The 24,535-nt window shown below is 42.5% G+C and overlaps 1 protein-coding gene across 1 annotated transcript in view; it reads right to left on the bottom strand.

Moving 5' to 3' along the window:
* anxa5a (annexin A5a) overlaps positions 1-24,531 on the bottom strand; it is a 34,136-nt gene extending 9,605 nt beyond the window's left edge. Inside the window, exons 1-6 of the mRNA XM_038698916.1 lie at positions 23,405-24,531; positions 17,685-17,845; positions 17,518-17,552; positions 10,424-10,508; positions 9,814-9,908; positions 2,919-3,032 (exon numbers count right to left, since the gene is read on the bottom strand). Of these exons, the coding sequence (XP_038554844.1) occupies positions 2,919-3,032; positions 9,814-9,908; positions 10,424-10,508; positions 17,518-17,520 (297 nt within the window). The 5' untranslated portion in view covers positions 17,521-17,552; positions 17,685-17,845; positions 23,405-24,531. The remainder of the gene's footprint in view (positions 1-2,918; positions 3,033-9,813; positions 9,909-10,423; positions 10,509-17,517; positions 17,553-17,684; positions 17,846-23,404) is intronic.
* Positions 24,532-24,535: the final 4 nt, after the last annotated feature.

Consider the following 24,535-nt stretch of genomic DNA (forward strand, 5'->3'; position numbering starts at 1 on the left):
TAAAGCTAATTATGTTCTCTTCACTGTCATTAACCTTACCGCAAAAAGACTCTGACATACCAAAACAAATGGAGCAGTGGTGTGATGGGAATGTTGAGGCCAAGGCTTAAATGCTTTGCCTTAACTGTGATTTAACATTTAATTCCCGATGGTAATGCAAATGTAAATGAGATTAAAGAATAATGAGAATAAAAAGAAAAAAAACGTACATTTCTATCTTATAAGAGGATCCAGGAGTCTAATCCTACTGTCCTCAGGCAAACATAAAAAGCAACAGAGGAAAGTATGTGATGTTCAAAAAATGTAAATAAATGAAATATCTCAGCAATAAATCAAATTGACTAGTAAATCTAGCCTACAGCACCAATAAATTATAGATATGCTCCGTTGTTATACCTTTACTTCTACCTTATTTATTTGCACCACATTAGATTAGATGCAATAGATAAACAGGAATCTAATTACTGCTCTGTTACTACCTCCCAGGTGGCTCAATATGTAATGGGAACCAAAGATAATAAGACAGGATTGTATCTCTGCAGAAACTTTAATGAAAAGCAGCGTTAAAGGACCAGTGCGCAGGATTTATCATCTAGCGGTGAGGTTGCAGATTGCAATCAACTGCATACCCCTCGTCTCACCCTCCGCTTCAAAACCTTTAGGAGACACTACAGTGGCCATGAAACTCGCAAAAAAACATGAAAGGTCTACTCTAGATCCAGTGTTTGGTTTGTCCATTCTGGGCTACCGGCTCCCTCTGTAGCTTTAAATCAGAATCAGAATCAGAATCAGAAGGAGCTTTATTGCCAACTAGTGTTTTACACATACAAGGAATTTGCTATGGTGATAAGGTGCTACACGTAGACAAACAAACAGTCGACATAAATAAATGTAGAAATATATAAATATGGAATAGAAGAACAACGTTGCAGATATATATACATGTGCATTATTCTGGGTCTGTGCCGTGCAGAAGTAATGCAACGGAAGAGAATATTGTGTACATATAAATATATAAACTGACAACGTAAAAATATACAAAAACAAAGATCAACAATCAACAACAAATATGTGCGACGTGCCAGGTCTGTGCCAGACACGAGATACAAGATTAATGGGCTCATTCTAACAAATTTGAGTATTTTTTTTAAAACATATTTATGAATATTATATTACATTTCTGCCAAAAGATCCTCCTAAATCGTACACACTGGACCTTTAATCTCTAAACAGATTTGAAGCAGATACACAGAGAAAAGGCAAGGTTAACCAATTTATGAGAATTACACCATATGATAGATTGTTTTCATTATGGAGTACAAGTAATGCACTGAGTGCTTGTGTCATGTGGTCATCTGATTCCAGCATTTTGTTTCTCGTGTAAATTTCAACCTGATCATTTCTGCAACAACCCAACACTTATACAGTAGGCTTATTTTCTTCAATAAGCGTGAAATGCATTTCAGTACATTGCTGTATGCTTAGTACATTACAGTATGTCATTAAGTTACATCATGGGTCATTCTCGACTTGATCTTAGTGATAGCAGTTGCTACAAGAATATCCAAACTTAAGCAACAATGGCAAAAAAAACTGCAATGATAAACTTGAACAGCTTCATTCCAAAATAATACAATTAATCTTTTGTGCATCAAATTAATTGGTTTGTGTCATTATCTTTGTTCTCTTCTAAAAAGAAGAGACAATTACACACAATAGTTATGCCACTATTTGGACTCATTACTATTGGTTGCTTCTATATTGCCAATATAGAAATGAAGGTTCTGAAATTCTGTAAAAAGCAAAATATCTCAGATAAAATTAAGCTAAGAGATGGTGAACATATAAACTTACTCTGTAATTATTTATTTATTGATGACATGGCTGCTGGCAAATTAATTATTTTATCCTTTAGTCCTCAGATGATAAACTGTGTCATTTCATTCTTTAAGCCACTTGTGTATAGAAGAATTTCACAACAACCTGGCAAATCCACAACCTGACTTTTAATTGTATTATAAAGTTGTAAAGGCAAACATATTAACAAAGAAACATTAACATTCAAATTAGAAATACAAGTCTAATATTCACTTTTGTAAGTTCTGAGTAAACATATCTGGTTATTTAGCTGCTAAATGCTCCACTGTATTTGTCAGCTAAACACAAACTCTGTCTATCTTCCAAACAGTGTGTGCAGCTACTGTACAGTGGTTTTTACCAGAGCTTGCTGCTGGAAATTACTATTATGAAAGATGTGTGAATGAACTATTCAAGATAAACATAAAGCTAAAATAATGACTTAAAAACACTCAGAAGAGCTATAGAGTTGGGTGATAATTATCTGTGAGTTCATCATTAGAAGTGACCTCTCACAATATAAATAGTAATTTATTGTTGAGGTGAAATGTATTAATTAGTGCTGGTTTAGCTATCATGTAAAGTAGCTGAAAAACATTTAGCTTAGAACATGGTCAGAAACTGGTTGGCTTTTCAGAAAAACTGATGACAGAAACACTCTAGCAGAGGAGAGGCTATGAAGAGTGGTGCAATTTCAGCTCTCTATTGCCCACTTTCAATATGCCTATCTCCTGGCAGACATTTCAACTTGTCAATCACAGGGGAACTAAAAACAACAATTTATTGTGGGCAAATGCTGGGCCCATGGTAATGTACATGCTGGCTCTCTGTCATGGGAGCCTTAATCACTGTTGTGAGTTCACACATGTTTTTCCTGTTATTACACACTGAAATGAGTGCCATGGAAAAGTTGATTGCTCAGTTTCAGCATCAAATGTTGAAACATCATTACACAAATACCTCAAAAAAGTTACTAAACTGTATCGTTCAGGGGTTTCTACTCATTCAAGACCTGTGATCTGGGTTAAATGGAGCAATCTTAGGAAACTTTAATCACTTACCTTGAGAGCCTTGTGCAGTTGGGAAGCATCATATGAGATAGGTGGTGTCATCAAGCTCACAATCAGGTTCTCAAACAGGCCACCAAGCTCTGATTTCAATGTGCTGACCAAGTCCTGTGGGGAAGAGATGATTAGTGACGAGAAGAACAACAAACAATAATAATTCTGTTTGTATTGAACTTAATTTTGCATTATTTGAATGCTGTAACATTAAAGAAACAGAGCAAATGTGCTATCCTGTTGCTTACACCACCATTCATAGTAATAGTCTTTAAAAGCATGGACCAATGGGTAAATGTAGAAAATGTAGATTATCCAGGAATTATTATAAATAAGTGCAAACATACAGTATGCTGCATGCACAATTATTAGGCGTGTGTATTCTGAATTAATAATTATTTCTATGCACATTTCCCAACTCCAAACCATATACACTTGAATGCTCATTGGAGTCATTTTCAGGTGACATATATTTCTGTAATGAGAGAAGATGTGGCAAAAGGTGTGCATGATTATTAGGCAGTTTCCTTACCTCAGGTAAAATTGGCCAAAAAAGAGATTTAACTGACATTGAAAAGTCAAAAATAAGATTCAAAACTTGAAGTGTCAAAATTGGGCAAAGAAACACCTGAAGACAGATTTTCCAAAGGTTTTATGCACAGATGAAATCAGAGTGACTCTAGATGGACCAGATGGATGGGCTCGTGGCTGGATCACTGATTGACAGGTCATCACTTCAACATGCAGGTAGAAGATGGACTAAAACTCAACTCCCAAACCTACTGCCAGTTTCTGGAAGATACTTTCTTCAAGCAATGGTACAGGAAGAAGCCCTCAGCAAGAAGGCCATGATCTTTATGCAGGGCAATAATTCATCAAATGCATTCAAGTACTCCACTGCTTGGCTAGCCAGCAAGGGCCCCAAATAATGACCTGGCCTTTCCTCACCTGACGTGAATCCTATTGAGAACTTGTGGTACTTTCTCAAATGTCAGACTCACAGTCTGGGAAGAAAATGCACCTCTTTGAACAGCATTTGAGAGGCAGTGGTTGCTGCTTCAGCGAAAGTTGATCAGGAAACGTCTCGGGTTACGTATGTAACCCTTGTTCCCCTTCGAGGGAACTCGAACTGGGTTGGTAACGACACTATGGGAACGAGATACCCACTTAGGCCGCTCCGAAATCCCGCCTGCCCCCAGCGTGCAGAACCTGACGGCACGACTAGGAGGAGAGCGCACGGGTGCCGGGTGCAGAAGCCAGGTCCAGACTGTAAAACCGGATAAAATTGTGAGGGGTGGCCCAGCCAGCCGTGTCACACAAATCCTGGAATGACGCCCCTGCGAGGAGGGCCCTAGAAGCCGCCATGCCTCAAGCAGAGTGCGCCCTTACGGCCATAGGTGAAGGCAAACCGCGCACCTGGCCAGGGAAATAGTCTGAACGATCCAGTTGCTGATGGTGTGTTTAGAAGAGGGGAGCCCAGCCTTGGGGGACCCGAAACACACCAGCAACTGGTTTCCTCCACTGGGAAGACCTCAGAGTGTAAATACTCAGTGCTCTGACAGGGCAGAGCAGATTAAGTCTCCCTTCCTGCGCTGTCACATGAGGTGGGGGATGAAACGCCTGCAGCACCGTGGACCCTGCCAGTCTCGCCGGAACCTTAGGGACATAACCTGGACAAGGGTGCAGGATGGCCCTGACCCTCCCCGGGGCAAACTCCAGGAATCGGGGAGACACCGAAAGTGCCTGGAGATCCCCCACCCTCCTCAGAGAGGTGATAGCGAGGTCATCTTAAGCGTCAGGTGCTTGGCCTCAGCCGACTCCAGGGGTTTGAAGGGGGCCTCAGCCAGCGCTTCGAGAACCACTGCCATTGTCGGTTCTGACAAGGATGTGGCGACCGCGGAGGGTGGGCAGAAAACTCCTCAGAGCTCTGAACACCGCCAACATTTCCAGGCAATTTATGTGCCAAGAGAAATGATGCTCCTCCCAGGAGCCTCTCGCGAAGCGGGCGTCCATGACCACGCCCCATCCCGTGAGTGAGGTGTCGAAGGCACCTGCTCGTAACCCATATCAGACGGAGCGGATTTCCCCTCGAGGAGAATCCCTTGGATTTTAGCCACCACTGCAGGGCTCTCATGTGCAGTAGTCTGGAAGGTATTATACTGGACGCTGCTGCCAGGAGACCCAACACCCTCTGAAAGTGTTTTACAGTGATGGCGCGGCCTAACTGCACTCTGGTCACTGAGGACAAAATGGACTTGATGCGTGCGGGAGACAGGTGGGCCCGCATCATCGTTGAGTCGCACACCACCCCTAGGAACGTAGTCCGTTGGGCGGGTGTCAGCACGCTCTTCTTCGCGTTGAGCCGCAGCCCCAAACACTGAACGTGGGCGAGGACGACATCTCGATGCCAAACCGCTAATCTCAAGACTGGGCCAGGAAGAGCCAGTCGTCGATGTAGTTCAGTATGCGGATGCCCTGGAGCCTCAACGGAGCCAGAGCTGCATCCATGCATTTGGTGAACGTGCGGGGAGATAGTGCTAGGCCGAACAGAAGAACATGATACTGGTAAGCCGTGCCCCGAAGGCGAACCTCAGGAACTTCCTGTGAGAGGGACAGATGGATGCAGATCTATCGTGACAAACCAATCCTCTTTTGGATTGGATGTGACAGATGATGGCTGTAATGGTAAGCTTCCTGAACCTGACGCAATCCTCCGTCCTTCTTGGGAACCAGGAAGTATCGGCTGTAGAAGCCGGCTTCTCTGACCGGCAGGTAAATTAGTTCTATGGCCCCTTTCTTCAGCAGAGAGCGGACTTCCTGTCCCAACACCTGGCTCTGTTCTGCGTGTACTGTAGTCCCGACCATCCCGCAGAATCTGGGGGGGGGCGAACCCACGGGGAAATGTTCACGAGGCTTCGCCAAGCTTCCGCGAACTTCGCAGTCCTGGAGTCTGACCGGCGGGGAGATATCGCTGAAACGCCTCTCCCAGTTTTGGCGTGCTGGAACCTGTTGACGACAGCATCCACTGCTTCCCCAAACAGGCCAGAAGGTGAGAGGGGTGCATCCAGGAGAAAAGCCCTCTCCTTCCCCTGGATGCCCGATAGGTTGAGCCACAGATGGAGCTCCATAGCCACCAAAGCCGCCATGGATCGGCCGATGGAATGGGCTGTTTCCTTGGTCACACGGAGAGTCAAGTTCATCGCTCTACGGAGCTCCGTCAGGTCCTCCTCAGAGGGAACTTCCCCCTACGTCACAGCCCCGAAGGAGATCGGCCTGGTATGCCTGCAAGACAGCCATCGTGTGCAGGCTGGCACCAGCTCAACCCACTGCCATGTAGGCCTTGCCCACCAAATCGGACGTCATCCGACACGGCTTGGTGGGGAGCGCCGGCGTCCGGAGGGATGAGGCGAGGTTGGGAGAGGCTGCACCGCCTGTGGCCAATCAATGTGCAGCTTGGCCACGGCCCGCGTCACCACTTCTAACAACTCCTCGTATCCTGGCGAGGGCTGATGACGTTCCGTTTCCCCGAAGTCATTCTCCATGCTAAGCACATCTAGCTCCTCAGAGCCAGATTGTGTCAGCCTCTCCAGACTCACCCCTCGAGTGGGAGAAACCAAGAAACGGGCTCCCGATCAGGACGAGGGGCCGGCACCCTCGGTGATCTCGCGATGTGATCCCCAGGATTGGAGCCGCCGCGACGCCTCAGCAACCGCGGGGCCTGTGCCACGGGGGGAGCGCATCCGACCATCCTCTAGGAAAAGAGCCGCTCGAGACCTCAGCACTCTCAGGGGCAGGGCCTCGCAATGGTCGCAGGCAGCCCCCTCGAGAGCCGCCTGAGCATGCGACATCCCCAAGCATGAGACGGACATCCCATGGGTATCACCCTCCATGATGAAATGCTCACATGGAAAGACACACTGTTGGAATTGCTTCGACATGATCTGCTGCTTCGTCTCGATGTCAGGTAGGATAATGGAGCTTCCAAACATAGCCAGAGTGCCTGCTGAATAGAAAGAAGCTAATGTGTCCTATGTGCCGGCGTGCTTATATACCCCCTCCGGTTACGCCGTCACACACTACGGTTCTAGTAACACCAATAGGATTGGAGTAGTTTCATTCATAGTTCAGCCCTGCCACGCCGAGAGGCGTTCCCATATTGTCATCACCGACACAGTTTGGGGACGACAAACTGAGTCCATGGAAGAGTGACTACATTGGTTACTAAATATCTATGAAAGGCCAAAAATTGTATTTAATTGTCAGTTTGTGTTTTTACACTTACTCTGAAAATTGAGAATAAACAAGTAATTTGATAGAAATTATTTTGGTCATTTAGTTGCCTAATAATTCTGCACACTTATAAATATATTCTCCTGAGCAAGACAAAACATACTTTTCTTCAGTTAAACATTCTGGTATGAAGTTTAGTTATATTTTAGATTGACTGAGAGCATTGTGTTTGTTCAACGATAAAGTGAATCCTGAGGAATTAAATTTGCCTAATAATTGTGCACGCAGTGCATTAAGAGATCATTCAAGTTCCATGTGTCAAAGAGATGAGCACATAAGTAACAGTTTCCTGCATTGCTTTTCAAAGGAATGAGGATAATCATGAAAAAGGTACCTTCAGAAAAGAAAAAGTACATTTACTTTGCAGCATTTCTTTACATAACAACAAGTTAATCAAACACCACATGTTACTCAAAATTGATTTCTGTATGCAATAAAGCACATTTTTGGGCATTGCTCAGAGCATGAGCTGAATAGAATCAGTGGAAAGAGTGAGTAATAGCACATATTTTGGCTTCATCTAAATTGATTTCTGTATGGTATGAATCACATTATAATAATAGCACATATCTTTGTTATTTCAGTGTGTGTGTGTGTGTGTGTGTGTGTGTGTGTGTGTGTGTGTGTTGTTATATATAGAACACCCAAGGGATCCTATAATATACTGTGTTTGGCCAATGCTCTTCTTCCGTATACAGACAACTCAAACACGAATCTCTTTAACAGCTCAGTATATGAGACCTCTAACAGAAAATCCCCTTATTTCTAGATTACATAATCCATCTCTCTTTTCACATGACAATCAGTTTCCATTTTCAGTTCTGTTAAAAGCCAATAAAATTTAATTCCCATAAAAGTTCTGTTAACGGTGCATTACAGAGCAGAAATGACAAACTGTAAGTTGTAGAAATTGGCTCCAGATAAACAAGAGCATGAACTTGAAGGGAAGACTTGACTGAGTAGTTTAAGGCAGAGTCTCTTACAGTCATTACATTTTATAATATGTAATAGAAGTGAACTGAAAACGTGATAGCAAATAGCCTCTTTTGTAGGCTAATTTTGATAAAACACTGATAGAAGCTACTTTGGGATTTTCTTATGTACCTTTTTTCCCTCAAACTGCCTCATCCACTTATACCAAAGACAGCAATTAGGCCTACATGTGTTTCAATAAGCTGCACAGAGAGCAAACTTGCTGCTTTTAATCCACAGGTGGTCTTAATATAACTTGACAGTGTGAAAGAACAGCAAGAGCAGGAGAGTGTAAAATGCCAAGGTCTTGTATAACAAACTGAACTGAATTGTGGTCCTTGGAGAATGGAGGAAATTGGTCTTTCTGCCTCTTCTAGGATTATTTTTCCTTGTATGACTTTTAAAAGTTAGTACAAAATGTCAACTCCTGCTGCTTGACTCTTAATGACAGAAAAAATTTAGATTTTAGATTGACTGACTGACAATTTGTGCAATTAAACATAAATGTAGCTGAGGCAGTCAGTGGTGGGAAAAGTCAGATCCTTTACTTAAGTAGTAATACAACATTGTAGAAAATAGTATTATACAAGCAAACATCAAGCTTAAGCAGAAGCACAGAAGTAGTTTCAGCAAAATGTCAAGTATTGAAAGTTTAAATACTCATTCTGCAGAAAAATGGTCCCTGTGACTGATTTATTATTTATATAAACTAGCTAAAAATGTACTTAAGTATATTACTTGAGTAAATGTAAAGTTTAGATAAATCTCCGATTCTTATATTGTACATTATGTTTTAGAGCGAAGTTGTCCATTAATTGTGTATGAGTCACGATGATTCCTGGTTTTGCATTAGAGGATAAGTCTGGTGATTGTCTTTATAAAAAGCCTGATGTATCTTTTCCTCCGTGCCAGATAGCTTTGTTGTTGAACATAAAAAGCAAGTATTGCATAATCATTTTCACCTGTCTCCCAGATGTGACAAGTTTAACCAAAAAGTAATTCTTTTTTTCTGTTTTGTTTGAATAATTTTGAAAAGGCTAGAAACATCTAAAACGATCTAGTGTCACAAAGAAAGCAAAGATTAGAGGAATGTCTAAAAGAATTAACACATTTTGAGTAGCAGAAATGATTTCTTTCTCATATCATGTTAGGAATCTCAGAACCTCTCAGATTGAATTTGTGTATAAAGCCACAGCTGAAAATAGTTCCCACAAAGCACAGTTTACTCCTTTTTGAGTAATGTTAGGGCAAAAGTATGGTGCCCAGCTTATATGGGATTTTTGTTTAGCTTTTAAAAAAATGTAATTACCTCTTTTTAAGGATGTCTTCAGTTTTAATAAATGTGGTAGGGGGTGAATGCCACAGACAGACTGGAGAAGTAGGGACGCATACAAAGATGGACTAAAACCTTGTTTGATCTTTTAGTGGGATTTGTTGACAACAACAAATATATAGAATACTGCCAGTCTCATTCTTAAAAAACAAAGAAAACAATTAAAGGATGAAAAAAAATGTATCATCCCGGTAATGTTATTGAGTGAGGAGGACACAGTCCATGACAAGACCTATAACCATCAATCACTGTGACAACTTGTCATCAGCTCTCTGTTTGGTTCCCGGCAGCTCACCTCACCTTTCCATAGGCCTTTTTGTACGCTGCCTTAATTTCCTGGCGTTGATTGTTGCTGCGTGCTGTCAGAAGCATGAGGATTGCATCTTCATCCGTACCTGGACCAGGTCAAATAAGCATTAAATAACACAGGGAGTGAGCTTCACGTAAACATGTCAGCAAACATATCATCTAGAATGTGGATGAAGACCTGATCAAGAATAACTGACAGCTTGAAATATACTTGAAGAGTTGACCCCTTAATGCAGGAGATCTAACAATCAATAGCTCCTAGAAGTTATTTCCTCTGAGGCATCAAAATGTTAAATTAGTTCAGATTAACTATGATATGATGATAATTACTCTTATTGTGAGAGCACTGACAGGAAGCTAGAGAAGTAAGTGGTGGAAAAGTAGGATAGTATTAGTGTTAATTATTACACCATGTGCGCCTGTAGTACACCTTGAATTTGGTGATTGTCATTGGGCCCATTGATTTACAATAATGACTGCAGAGGGACATTTCTGTTGCACTTTCCCATTTTATATCTCTGCAATTAAAAAAAGATCACACGAGTGAGGAAAATGGGGTCAAACAACAGAGGCATAAGATATTCCTCCAAAGAAAACTGACCGATTCCTTTCATGGCTTTATGAAGGACTTCAGCATCATGTTTGGCGTTGAAGTTGACAAAAGGTCTCACACTGCCTCTGTACGCCTATGGGAAGAGAGGAACACAAAAACATGTTGAATACATTTAAAAAACATTGTTTCTTTGTAGGTTAGTAATAGCTTTGTGCTTCTATGTGCCTCTTTGCTTATGTTTTACATTTGATTTTGATATATCCTTATGTGTTTATGATATATAAATGCAAATGTAAATGCTCCGTATTTGTATAGCGCCTTTCTAGTCTTTTCGACCACTCAAAGCGCTTTTACACTACATCTGCATTCACTAGTCAAACACATTCATATACTGAGCCTAAGTGCTCAAACAGAAACTGACATTCATACACTGGCAGAACCCGCTCCAACCCCTGATCCACAGCCGCCCCTAAATATATATAAAGTGATACATATATTGGATTACCTGCATGTCACACTGATATTGGGCTTTTATAGAATATCATAGTCAGTCAACACCTCATCTACAGCTTTCTGCAATTGGTGTTTTCCTCTGTTGTTTCTTGTTGTCCACACCCTCCATCCCTGTTCTCTTGCAGGTGCTGTCTTTTCTCTGTGGCGTGTGTGCAGTGTATGTGCCCCCTTCCCCATTTCTGTCCCCCTGTCTGGCCCAGTGACAAATTAATACATAATTAAAACTCTCTTGTTAAAGCAAGATCTGTCTGGCACAACATGGTATCCTGCTCCTCATACGGTATACCAGGCTGATGGACGGGACAGGTTATAAAAAAACAAAACAAAGAAAAAAACAATAGCAAACACCTGCAATGAAATGCATCTTTTGTGTCCCTGTATCATTTGATTTGTTGTATTATACTGTGTGCAAATTACTTATCAACCTAAAAGCAGTGACATTTCAATTAAAATTGGTTTGTTTCATTTGAGAACGTCTCGTGTTACGTATGTAACCCTGGTTCCCCGAGAAGGGGAATGAGACCCTGCGTCGGTTACGACACTATGGGAACGCCTCTAGGCGTAGCAGGTTTGAACGTGAATGAAATCACTCCAATCCTATTGGTTTGTTGCTAGAACGGTAAGGTGTGACGGAATAACCAGAGGAGTATAAAGCACACCTGTACACACTCATCATTAGCTTAAACTATGAAGCAGGCGCTTCAGGCAGGGAGAGAGGTGCGGCGGGCCGACGCAGTATCTCGTTCCCCTTCTCGGGGAACCAGGGTTACATATGTAACCCGAGACGTTCCCCTTCGAGGGAACTCGAACTGCGTCAGTTACAACACTATGGGAACGAGATACCCACTAAACCGTGCCGAAAACCCCGCCTGCCCCAAGTATGCAATAAAGTGGCACGACTAAGAGGAGAGTGCACGAGTGCCAGGTGCCGAAGGAAGGTCAAGACTATAAAACCGAATGAATGTGTGCGGAGTGGCCCAGCCAGCCGCTACACAAACATCCTGCAAAGAGGCCCCGGAAAGGAGGGCTCGAGAGGCCGCCATGCCTCTGGTAGAATGAGCCCTCACAGCCACAGGTGAAGGCAAACTGCGCACCTGATAGGCCAGGGAAATAGTCTAGTAGTAGTAGTATGTTTGGATGCAGGGACCCAAAACCCACTGGCAGCTGGTCAGCCTTCCTCCAACGTGAGGACCTCAGAGTGTAAATACTCAGTGCTCTGACAGGGCAGAGCAAATGAAGTCTCCCGTCCTCCGCCGTCACATGAGGTGGAGGATGAAATGCCAGCAACACTGTGGACCCTGCCGCACAAGAAGGCACTTTAGGGATGTATCCTGGACGAGGGTGCAGGATAGCCCTAATATTCCCCGGGACAAACTCCAGGCTTTGCGGGGAAACCGAAAGCGCTTGGAGATCCCCCACCTTTCTCAGAGAGGTGATAGCAAGGAGAAAGGCCATCTTGAGGGTCAAGTGCTTAGCCTCAGCTGACTCCTGGGGTTTGAAGGGGGCCTCAGCCAACGCACCAAGAACCACCGCCAGATCCCAAGTGGGAACCTTGGACCGAGTCGCAGGTCTCATCCTCCGGGCACCACGGAGGAAACGTACAACCAAGGGAAGTTTCCCCAAAGACCCCTCCCTCAGAGGGGCGTGGAAAGATGAAATAGCTGCCACGTACACCTTGAGGGTGGAAGGGGAAACACCAGCAGAGAACCGGGCCTGGAGGAACTCAAGTACCTGAACCACCGGGCAGGGTAACTGGGTCCACCGACAGCTCCCTACACCACAAGTAGGTACTGTGCCGCAGGTCTCTCCTCAGAGGGACCTGCCATGGCGGGCCGTCCAGGAGCGACATGATGTCCGAGAACCACACCCGGGTTGGCCAGAACGGGGCTACGAGCAGTAGGCCGACATTGTCCTGGCGGACCCGCTCCAGAACCCCCGGGAGCAGAGCGACAGGGGGAAAAGCGTACAGACGTAGCCTCGGCCACGAATGTACCATGGCGTCCAGACCCAACGGGGCTGGAGGAACGAGAGAAAACCATAGCGGGCAGTGCGTAGATGCAAACAGATCCACGTCTATGGGGCCAAACTCTCCGCACAAGAGCTCCACCACTTCAGGGTGAAGTCTCCATTCCCCGGGCCTCAGCCCCTGCCTCGACAGCAGGTCTGCTCCCTGATTCTGCCCCAGCCCGTGAGGGAGGCGTCTGTCGAAATGACCAGCCGGCGACAAGACCCTCCCAGCACGGGCCCCTGGGACAGGAACCAAGTTTCCTTCCAAACTGATAGGGAACGAAGACACGTAACCCAAATCACACGGAAAGGATTTCCCCTCGGGGAAAAACCCTTGGTCCTTAGCCACCACTGCAGGGGTCTCATGTGCAGCAGTCCAGATGGTATTAAGCTGGACGCAGCTGCCAGGAGACCCAACACCCATTGAAAGTGTTTTATAGTGATTGCGTGGCCTAACTTCACCCCTTTCACGGCAGCCATTATGGTGTCGACACGTGCCGGAGACAATTGTGCCCGCATCGTTGTCGAATCCCATACTACCCCTAGGAACGTTGTCCGTTGGGTGGGCGCCAGCACACTCTTCTTTGCGTTGAGCCTCAGCCCTAAACGCAGCAGATGAGCCAGAACGACATCTCGATGCCGAACCGCCAACTCTCGAGACTGGGCTAGGATGAGTCGATGTAGTTAAAAATTCGGATGCCCTGGAGCCTCAGCAGGGCCAGTGCTGCATCCATACACTTGGTGAATGTGCGAGGGGAAAGTGCCAGGCTGAATGGAAGAACCCGATACTGGTAAGCCACACCCCCGAAGGCGAACCTCAGGAACTTCTGGACGGAGACGTAGAAATAGAACCAATCCTCGGATTGGATGTGCGTCACGATGGCGAGGATGGTGAACATCTTGAACCTGAATCTCCTCAGAGACCGGTTTAGAACTCGCAGATCCAAAATAATGCGCAGCCCTCCATCCTTCTTGGGGACTATGAAGTACCGGCTGTAGAACCCGGCGTCTCTGTCTGGGGGGTGTCTGGGAGTAAAAACTTCCTGTCCCAACACCGGACCACAGTCCAAACCACCCCGTTGAATTTTGGAGGTCGGGTTTTGAACTGTAGCCGATAAGAAAAGACTCCCCTACCCCGGTCTTCAGGACCTCTTCCCTGAGCTCCGTTGGGACTGGATGACGGTCCTCAGATCGCGTCTCTCAGATGGCTGAGGTTGAGCGCTGCCTCGCTGCCCCAGCGACACTCTGTTTCTTCTCCCCTCGGTAGGAGCTCGTAGAGGGAAGGGACCTATGCCTGGCAACCTCAGCTGCCTTGGGTCCAAACTGGCGAGGGAGGTACTGGCAGAACGCTTCGCCCTGCGTCTTAACGTGCTGGAACCGACGCAAGCGCATCCTCCACCCGAGGCATCCTCCCATAACCACGGTCCCTAACCCCCACCACACCTGGCTGTGTGGAAAGCCATGTAGAGAAGGGTCTGCCCCATGATTTACTCAGTTCATCATGTAAATCAGGAAAGAATGGCAGAGACCGGCGTGGAGGTAGCGCGTGGTGCTTAAGAAACCTTTCATCAAGCTTACCACTAGCCTGTGGTGTCTGCTCCTCCTGTGGCCAGTTGATATTGAGCTTAGCAACGGCTCTAGTCGCCACCTCCAGCAGCTCGTCATAGTTGGGCGCCGCCTGATGATGCCGCCCCGACACCCGGAAGTCATCGTCCACTATGCTGAGCACGTCCATCTCCTCGGAGTCGGATTGCTGCAGTGTCTCCGGATCCAAACCACGAGCGGGAGAAGCCGAGAAACGGGCTCCCGAACGAGGAAAGGAATCTTCGGAGCCAGCGGATGAAGGTCGGGAAAAAGCCTCAGCCGTCCCGAAATCCTGTGAACCCCATGAATGAAGCCGCCGGGCCACCTCAGCGGCCGCAGGGCCCGCACCACGGGGAGAACACATCCGGCCATCCTCGGAAAAGAGAGCCATGCAGGACCTCAGTACCCGCATGGAAAGGGCTTCACAATGGCTGCAGGCAGCCCCCTTGAGAGCTGCCCGGGCGTGCTCCATCCCCAAACATGAGACACACATCTCATGAGATTCTCCATCCGTGATGTACTGAGGGCAAGGAAAAACACACCTTCTGTACTTCTGGTTGCCGGACATGCTGGTAGACTTCTTCTTCAGGTAAGACACACTGCTTGTGGGACTGGAGCTTCTTCAAACAACATACAGAGCGCCTGCTGAATAGAAAAAAGCTAATGATGAGTGTGTACAGGTGTGCTTAATACTCCTCCGGTTATTCCGTCACACCTTACCGTTCTAGCAACAAACCAATAGGATTGGAGTGATTTCATTCACGTTCAGACCTGCTATGCCTAGAGGCGTTCCCATAGTGTCGTAACCGACGCAGTTCGAGTACCCTCAAAGGGGAACTTTAATGCTCTGTGCTGGTGTTTCAATTGCTTCCCCAACCCCCAACCAAACAGGAATAAAACCTCAGTACAAATGCTGGGAATGTTTTTTTTTTGGGCACAACCTTTTTAAAGACACTGAACATTGCTGTAAATGACTGTTGTAGCTGCATTATAAAACATCTTGCCACTGGCGATCAAAACCCACCTGGGTTTAAATGTTGTCAATCCAAACTCTGGGGCAAGTACTGTAAGTAGAACTTAAATCAAGTCTGTGGCTTCGTGTCATGCAGGTAATTTAAAAAATGTGCCATGTTTCACTTGTAGGTGATTGTTCTCTGGGGAAAATGTAATTTGAAGAAAAGGCAATAAAACGTCTGCCTCTGCAGTAGCCTTGTTCCAAACTCTGTGCAGGTGGGAGACATGAAAGAATATTATCTCCCCCTCTTCGCAGGAAAGGTTTCTGTTTATTATCTCTTTTGTTGGTCATCTGTTTTTTCACACAGAAGCTATTCTGTGTTTGATGTTCTCACAAGAGCAACCTCTTACATAAGGTAAACATGAGGATGTTTACCTTGATGTGGCACCTTAATACATCACTGTCACAGCCTTCATCCTGTCTGCTTGCATCATGAAACATGAGTTTAAATTTGACACCACGGTGTCTCTTTAGAGACAACACACCTTTGTTCTACAGTAAACTCAGTCAAGAGCTATTTTTGAACTCATATTTATTAGTAGGATGTGATTCGGCATTTATTGTTAATGTAATTCATTACCAATTTAGCATTCATCTTCTACAAAGATATTCATGTTAGCTAGCAAATGCGAACCTTGCAGCTGTATGTGGTATTGGTCGACCATCATGGTTGGTCGATCGGTCCACCACTTTTGTCCAAGCGGAAATATCTTCACAGCTTTTGCATGAATAGTCATGAAATGTGGCATAGCCAGTTTACAGTCCCCAGAACATAAATCCCAAAGACTTTGTTGATCCGTTGACTTTTCATCTAGTGCACCAGCATGTCACAGGAAATATAGCCACACCTACTCGACATATTCACCATTTATCTTCTGCCAACATAAACTTAACATTTTTGGTACAGGGGGGAAATGTCTTAACAACTATTGGATGTAAAAGATATTCAATGTCCCCAGGGAATTGATCATATTGACTTTGTCGATCCTCTGACATCAGTTAAAATTTTCACTCTGTCCAAACACAGCACTTCAATCAGCCTCAGCTGTAATGTGTTCAGTGCTGATTAGCAAATATTAGCATGCTAACATGCTAAATTAAGATAGTGTCAAAACATCAGAATGTTAAAACTGTCATCCTGAACAACAACATCAAATGGTCAAAGCTCTTTATGTAGATGAATCCTAATTGCTAAGTCCTGTTTGCTTGACTCTCACAGTCACAGCAGCTTTTTGAACAATCACTAATAAATAGTTGTTAAGTAAGCCTATTGAATGATAGATTGAACAATGAACTACAGAGTTTCTTTTCAGTAAAAAGTGCTGGGAGCATCGTCTCCCAACTGTCCCTTGATGAAATTGTAACCTGGTGGGGATACAGTGGCCACAGTTTCCATGCACATGGTAATACAATATGGGACAAATTAGACCACTGTCATCAACTGAAGCTAAGTTCTTGCCGTCACTTTATGCCTTAAACCAACTTATCCTCATCAGACAGTCTGAAGTATCTCAACAAGCTGGAGAGGATAAAATCAAATCAAGGATATCAAATGAAGCTGATCCTTCTCTTTTCGTGCCAATGTGAGTACACTGCACAAGTCACACTCATGTTTTACTAATGAGTGCATCTTCCCAGAAAGTCCTTTCAGTGAACTAGGGATCATTTAGAAGTCAGGGTATCTGTACAAGTCTTTACAGTATACAATCATTTAAAATAACAAGGATCTAATTAAATGAAAATGCAATCAAATTTATGGAAAGAAAAATTTAAGGTTGCATGAAAATCAGCGGTTGGAGTTATTTGTGATGTGTATTGTTTAAGATGGATCATGCAGTACAGGTCTCGGTGTGGCTTGAAAAAGAACTGACCTTTCAAGAGTTGAGACCCACTTCAGTACACAAACATAAAGTGTCGCTCTGAACCACACTAGTCTTCCTTGGCATTCTTATTACTTTTGCCATACTTTGAAGATGTTTCATTTAAAATATGATTTAATAAAACAAAGAAAGGAAACACTTACCATCCCTTGTGTTAGTGGAAGACAAACGCTGTAAACTAAAAGAAAGTGGAAGAGGTTACAAAATCCTGATTATAATAGGCAAGGTTAGTATGTAATTGTCTCAAACCTTGTAACCTTGTAAAACTGTGTAAACACCAATCAAGAGGAAAGTAATTGTAAGTTCTTACCAACTATTGGATTTCTTCTTTCTCCTTGCTGGTGATCTGTGGTAGGAGCTCTTTATTTGCAGGCCCCTAAAACTCCTCCTGGCTCCCGTGGAGGCTGTGGTCACAGGGGAGAGCTGACAAGATGCGCTTCCTCATCCTCTTGCCGTGTTGTCTTACACTCACTGTCAGTGAAACAGGAGATCATGACCTCATGCACTTAATTGCTTTGCGTGACCTTCAAAAAAGTGACAAGGGGTTAAACGTTTCTCTAAAGGTAGAGTGTCCCCAGGGTCCAGAGGGTGGGTGTTTAGACAGTGGAGGCTATTTCCAAGCAATTTATCCTCTCCTGTTTTGTATTCAATTACAATTAATGAAAAAATTGTTTCCACAAAAGTTAACAATCATCGAGTTTTAGGTTAGGTCTAGTTTCTTTGCAAAACAATTATTCTGGATAAAACACACACCCCTAGGTTACATTTTGGTATCTCTGATGGCATTTTATGCTCTGTACCCTTTTTAAATAAACATTGAATTCTTTAAACGATCTAATTAGCATACAAAAAAAACATAGATGAAATGTATTTAAGTCACTCACCTTCAGATCTTTAATTTAATTAAAATTAGCAATACCATAATATAAAATACTTCATTACAAGTTAAGTCCTATTTAGAAAAATTACCTGTGTAAGTGTTATTATATAATAAGTATCATTTTACTCTTGTAGCTGGTTTAGGCTCATTTTATATATTTTACATACTGTTGGGTAGTTTAATCAATAATAATGCATCATCTATGATAAACTCATTATATATTTTGTATATACTTATTATATACTACTTTGTAATACAACTATAATTGTTGTTAATGTGGTGGAGTAAAAACACAATATTCCCTTCTGAACTGTAATGGAGAAGCAAGTGGGATGAAATGGAAATACTTGAGTAAAGTACAAGTACCTCACATTTGTATGTAAATATACTTAGTTACTTTTGACCATTGAGCCTCAATGACATTTTGTAAGCAGATATCTTGAGATGCTTAAGAACATTGGCCCATAATTACTTCAATGTCATGAATTAGTCCGTGAGAGAGGTCGTTAATCTTTTAAAATAATGAATCATTTTGAAAATAGAATTAAATTAAAACAATTAAAACATGTAATTTTTAATTAAGTGCCTCTTTCCCTTTTTCCCTTTATATAATTCACCTTATGTGTCATGCTATACATGTCTGAGGACAACATGCGCGGTTAATCTGAGGTAAATGTGTGTTATGGCAAACAGGAGACAAACAGGAGATGCCTGACGCCTGATAGGAGTGAAGAGATCAGCACAGCGAAGTGCAAAGGAGCGGATCATATATCATCATTCCCTGCAAACCTTAATTAAAGTGAGCACTTGTGAGAAGGCGAGAGTGTGAACACCATCTATCAGGTTATCCAGTCACGCATGCATGCCGTTTCATCTCACATCATCCCCGACAGACGTGGAGTCAATTTCCTTTCATCACAAATAAACAAGTGTACTAGAGCAGCTAATATCGAATTTATCAGATTAAGTCTATATCCACAAGCATCAGACCATCAGATTTTAATGGGGGTGAAACATCATAGATTATTTTTAGATTTTGGGGGGATTAAGTGGACAGAATAACTGGATGTTCTCTAGAAAGAGGAAAATAACTTCTGTTGCAATAAACACTATAAAATGGGACCTGGATCAAAGGATGATGTATATTAAAGTGACTATATTTGAATTGTAATTTCCTCACTCAAAAAAGTTTAGTGTTAAATTGCTGTCAATAAAATCTGATTAAATCACACCCACAAAGTCCAGATGAAGCAGATTAAATTAGTTTTTGTAATAAAAATTATGATTTTTTGTTAAATTTCAACTTTGATTATTGCTGTCATGAATATATGATGTTGTAGAGAAATACATATTAGTCTTCATAAAGTTTTAGGGGCTTTAAAATTAAACCTAATAATTCAGAAATTGGTGATTAAACATTAATGCATACACATATAAGACACATAAAATACATAAATTGTTTAGGTTCTGTCTTGACAAAGTATCTAATTCAAATGTCACGTATGGTAGAGGTTTTTTTTAGAATGACATGTTTGCTGTTTTTACATAAGAAAAATTCAATACAATTAATGAAAACATTTTCATTAACGAGGTAAAACACCACTGTACGCTTGTTGAGTTCATGTTGAGACAACAAACACCTGGGCATGTAACATTCACAGATGAATGTACTAGATGGATTAACACACTATATTAGGAGACTTTGTACACTGAAAACCTTTACAATAAATCCTTATATCTACAATTCCATGACAGCTGGGCAAACTCGATCTGCTGAGGAAGATCATGTGATATGAAAGCCCCCAGAGCAGAGATTGTTTTGTCAAGTGCAGTTTGTAAAGTCAAGCAAGATCTTTGAAGCTCAAAATAAAATTTGTTTTGATATGAAAAAAGCAACAGCTGTCGAGTGCTTTCAAGTTATATAAGCTAAATCAGTGAGGCTGCAAACTGCTGACTGTTGCTTTCACTTCCTACTATCATCCCTGCGTTGTCAGTTTCCAAACTGAATCACTGTGAAATTTTCATTCATGAGCAGAGCTCCATGGGACAGCCAGGTATACAGAGCTGAGGACAGCTCAGTTTGTTTGGTGATGAATGACAGACAATAATCTCAATCATCAGTCACAGGGCCTCCCCAGCTACCACTGATCAGCTCTGTTTGCTATCTTCCTCTATGCTGAAGACAGGTATTATCAAATGACTCCATTTCAACAAATATTACCAGGCCTCATGGACCTTTTGTGAGCAACCACAAGAATCACATCATAATATTCGGGCAGTTTTGTGAGACTCTGACAGAGAATAACATCTGCCTTTCCTATGGCTCTGATGTAAAGAACCATAAAGCTGCAGACAGAGCATCAGGTCATTGTGCATTGTGGCCACATTTTCCATTATGGCCATTTAAAATGGAGGTCATTCATGATGGAAACCTTCCAGATTACCGACTGTCGCATAAAATACATAGGTGACATCAAAATTAGGTATCAATCTCAGCAGCATGAACTGTGACAACTGGGAGTTGGTAGGGAAGTTATCTAGCCTGTTAGCTACTTACACTTGGCTCCAGTATTGAACAAATATACAACCTTTATGTTTGACACTACAGTTAAAGCTGTATTAACCCACTAACCCATTAATAGTTTGAATTTTGGAAATATTTTTTTTCTTGCTGCGAGTTAGATGAGAAGATCGATATCACTCACATAGCTGTGCGCTAATTTCTGTATGGGGCTAGACTTAGCATGCGATTAGCTTAGCATAAAGATTGGTAACAGGCTCGATCCAAGGGTAATAAATCTACCTATTGCCTAGTAGTATATCTAAAGCTCAGAAGTTGACATGTTGTATCTTGTATACGTAATACATTTAAACCAAAGTGTAAAAATGACAACTTGTAGACTGAGTTGAACTCCCTGCAAGAAATATATATAGCCTATATATTCCCAAACAACATGCCAGTTAATAAAAGTTTTACAAACCAACATACACAACAAATCTGGTTGGTAATCCAGCATTAGCTACAGTATGTGCTATGCAAAGTGTACCAACAAAAAGCAACAGGTGTCAGAATTTCTGACTTATTTCCATCGTAAAATGATAATTAAGCTACTTCACATTTAATCATTTGATTAATTGAATTAATTAGATTTTTTTCAAAATGTTAAAAACTCCTCTGGTTCACAGACATGGTTTACTTTGATTTATATTTTATTATCTCCAAGCTGATGTTTTCATCTCTTTTGAGACTCTCACTCTCAAAAAATGCAACCAAGCAAACTCCATATGTCTGTAGCTCGCAGCAGACACATTATCCTCATCTCTCACCATTTTGGTACTTTGCACCAGAATCTCTATATCTTCTGTCTGCGTTATAAACCCAGCAGGTATCTACAACACAGACAACACAACTGACTCAGAAGCTGCTGTGATGCTTTTGATGTTTGAGTTAATTGTGCTGTATTCTGAGACTTAATGGCACTGTTTTTATTAGAAGGGGACTGAGAGACCACAGACAGTCCAAGCAGTGCCAGACGACAGAAATTTTTCCTCAGCAGCAGATCAAAAACCTGATGGGATCTATCCATGATGTGAGACCTCATTAATCTACAGGCGCTGAGGGGAGCAGACAAGCGAACAGTTATTAGTTTGAAATAACCTGTGTTCAGATCTGTGAAAGAGAAATCCCTAAAGATTTCCTGATTTGAAATAGTGCAGAGATAGTAATATGTTTTCAGAGCAACCATTAAATAAAAGTGTCTGAGAGACAGCAATGGTTCACCATTTTGGGAAATGCACTTAATTGCTTTCTTGCCAAGAATTAGATGACAAGATTAATATCATTATCATGTCTGATGTTAAATATAAAGCTTGAGCCAGGAGCTGCAAGCTTAGCACAAAAAATGGAAATGGGGGAAACAGCTAGTCTGACTCTGTCCAAAGCTAACAAAATTCACTCATTGTCATCTTTACACTTGAGTATTTGTACAACTTATACAAAGGACTTACAACTTGTTAATTTGTGAGCTTCAGAGGTGCTGGTAGTTGGATTTTGTTACCTTGTACAAAGCCAGGCTAGTTATTTCCCCATATTTCCAGTCTTTATGTAAAGCTAAGCTAACCTGCTGCTGGCTTCAACATCACATTTATTGTACAGAGTGGTATCAATCTTCTTATTTAACTCTTGACAATAAAATGAATAACCTTATTTTCCAAAATGCCTAACTACAAAAACACCAATAAAAAGCTGCCTCCAAATTAATCTATGTTTTGTACATACAGGAAAAAGTATCTTATGGAACTAATTTAATTGTTTTGAATGAAGAATGATTTCTTCCCCTGCAGAAACATGGTAGCGTTTACACCTCCACCATGTATGCTGAGTCATCACACACAAAAGCACTCTGAGCCATGGCCATTTCTCTTATTGCACTGCTGTTTAAGGAAATGAACTGTCAACGTGTAATGAACATGCTCCCCTCAGGTCAAATGGCTATTGATTCCTCTCAGATTATTCAACGAAAGCCTGGCCATCTCTGACTGAAGAAAAAAAAAAAAAAAAAAAAAGTCGGACTGACAAACACCCCTGCCTGTGTGTAATAACCTCTTGTATCAACCTGAGAAATATCAAACAGTATAGCCCTTGCAGTTGATATTAGCCTGTTGCCTCAAAGGTCTCATTTACTTTGAGGTGGGGAAAGGACTTGAAAACCCATGTGGCACACAGCTCCTTTCATATTTTTTATTGGCGGTGTATTCTCAGTATCCCTCATGCCAATTCACAAATGAGATTAGAGGACTGCAAATTGCCCTCCTGAATGCATTGCTTTAATCTGAATGAATCATAATGCATATTTAATCTTGGCTTGTGCTTTTACTCGGCAAGTTAGATGTTTGAGCTCGGCTGTTTAAATTCATCTAAGGGATGAAAAATAGCTGATGCATCAGAACAACAGTATTTTTGATTACTCAGAATAATATAGATAAGGCTCCTTATTTCGTGCATGGCTCAGAAAGATAAAGAAGCAGCATATTAAGCTGTTAAAAGAATAGACAGTGGTTTCTATAAATAAGAACATGAACAGATTTTATTTTGAGGGAATAGAAGCATTGAGTCCATAACAAATCATTTTCAAAAGTCAATTTCTTACATGAATCTGCAAAAGCATGTCCAAGCACTCCATTTTTCACATCATATACTGGAGCCTCTGTTCAAAGTGAGGTGGTCTGAAAGAGCGGATGGGTTGCAGCGTGGATTTTCCCTCCGAGTTCTTCAGCTGCCTGAGGAGCATCCACAGAAGAAGCATCATGAGGGTCAGGAGTCCGAGGAGAATCCCCACATATAAGCTCAAGTTCCAGCCCCAGCCCAGTGACAGGGGCAGCGAGGTGGACGCCACCAGAAATTTTCTGGGGGCAGGCATGGGATTAAACAGAAACCTGCACTGCCCACCCTCTTCAAAAAAAAAATGTTTTTCCCTTACACGTGGACCTCCTCAGCGATTAGACAGATGCTGTGCTGTAGCAGCCATTTTTTTAAACAGCCGTCCAACTGGTTTGGCTATGTTATAGAATTCCCATCTGTTCCCATAGTGTAATCCTCCGGTTTGTGACGTGGGCTCTCACTGATAGAGCAAGCCTTTGGAGAGTGCGTGCATGGTCTTTGAGGTGCCCATTCTTCTAAGATGAAATGGTGGAAATCTTTCTGCAGCACATCCCCTCCTGTCAAACTCCTTGCACAAAGCCAGCCTCCCAATTTATCATGAGAGGCGGAGAGCACGAGAGATTCCTTCCACCACTGGCTGCCTTCACTTCCAGAGAAAATCAAATCACTGATGTGTAAGTAGAAAATGTCAATCCTATTGCCATTTACCAATTGTTAATTATGTGCGGACCACAAAAACCTTTTACAAGGCATGTCTTCATATTTTCTGGTACTCTCCTTTAGGGTTTTGAGTTTTCCCCTTTTATACTCACATTTGAAATACTGAAACATCTTATGGAAAAGATGTGCTTTTGGAGATTAAAGAGCAACAATGTTCAGTTTAGTGTGTAGGCTTTTAGTTACACTTGATAAACCAAAATCAGGATACATTTCAATGATTTATTGGTTTTCAATGAGTTTAGGCTTCAGCCACAGCTTAGTATTTAAAGTCTCCAATATGCCAATGAAATGCACATAAGGGACACTGGATCAATAAACCATTAGGCTTTTAATTAAAACCCTGAACTATTCAGACCCTTTAGGGGGAGAGTTTGTAGACATTTTCTTTACCCAAACCTTA

The sequence above is a fragment of the Micropterus salmoides genome, unplaced genomic scaffold (assembly GCF_014851395.1).
Source record: "Micropterus salmoides isolate LMB-PRFRI ecotype aquatic unplaced genomic scaffold, ASM1485139v1 Ms_hic_scaffold_5, whole genome shotgun sequence".
Classification (NCBI taxonomy): domain Eukaryota; kingdom Metazoa; phylum Chordata; class Actinopteri; order Centrarchiformes; family Centrarchidae; genus Micropterus; species Micropterus salmoides.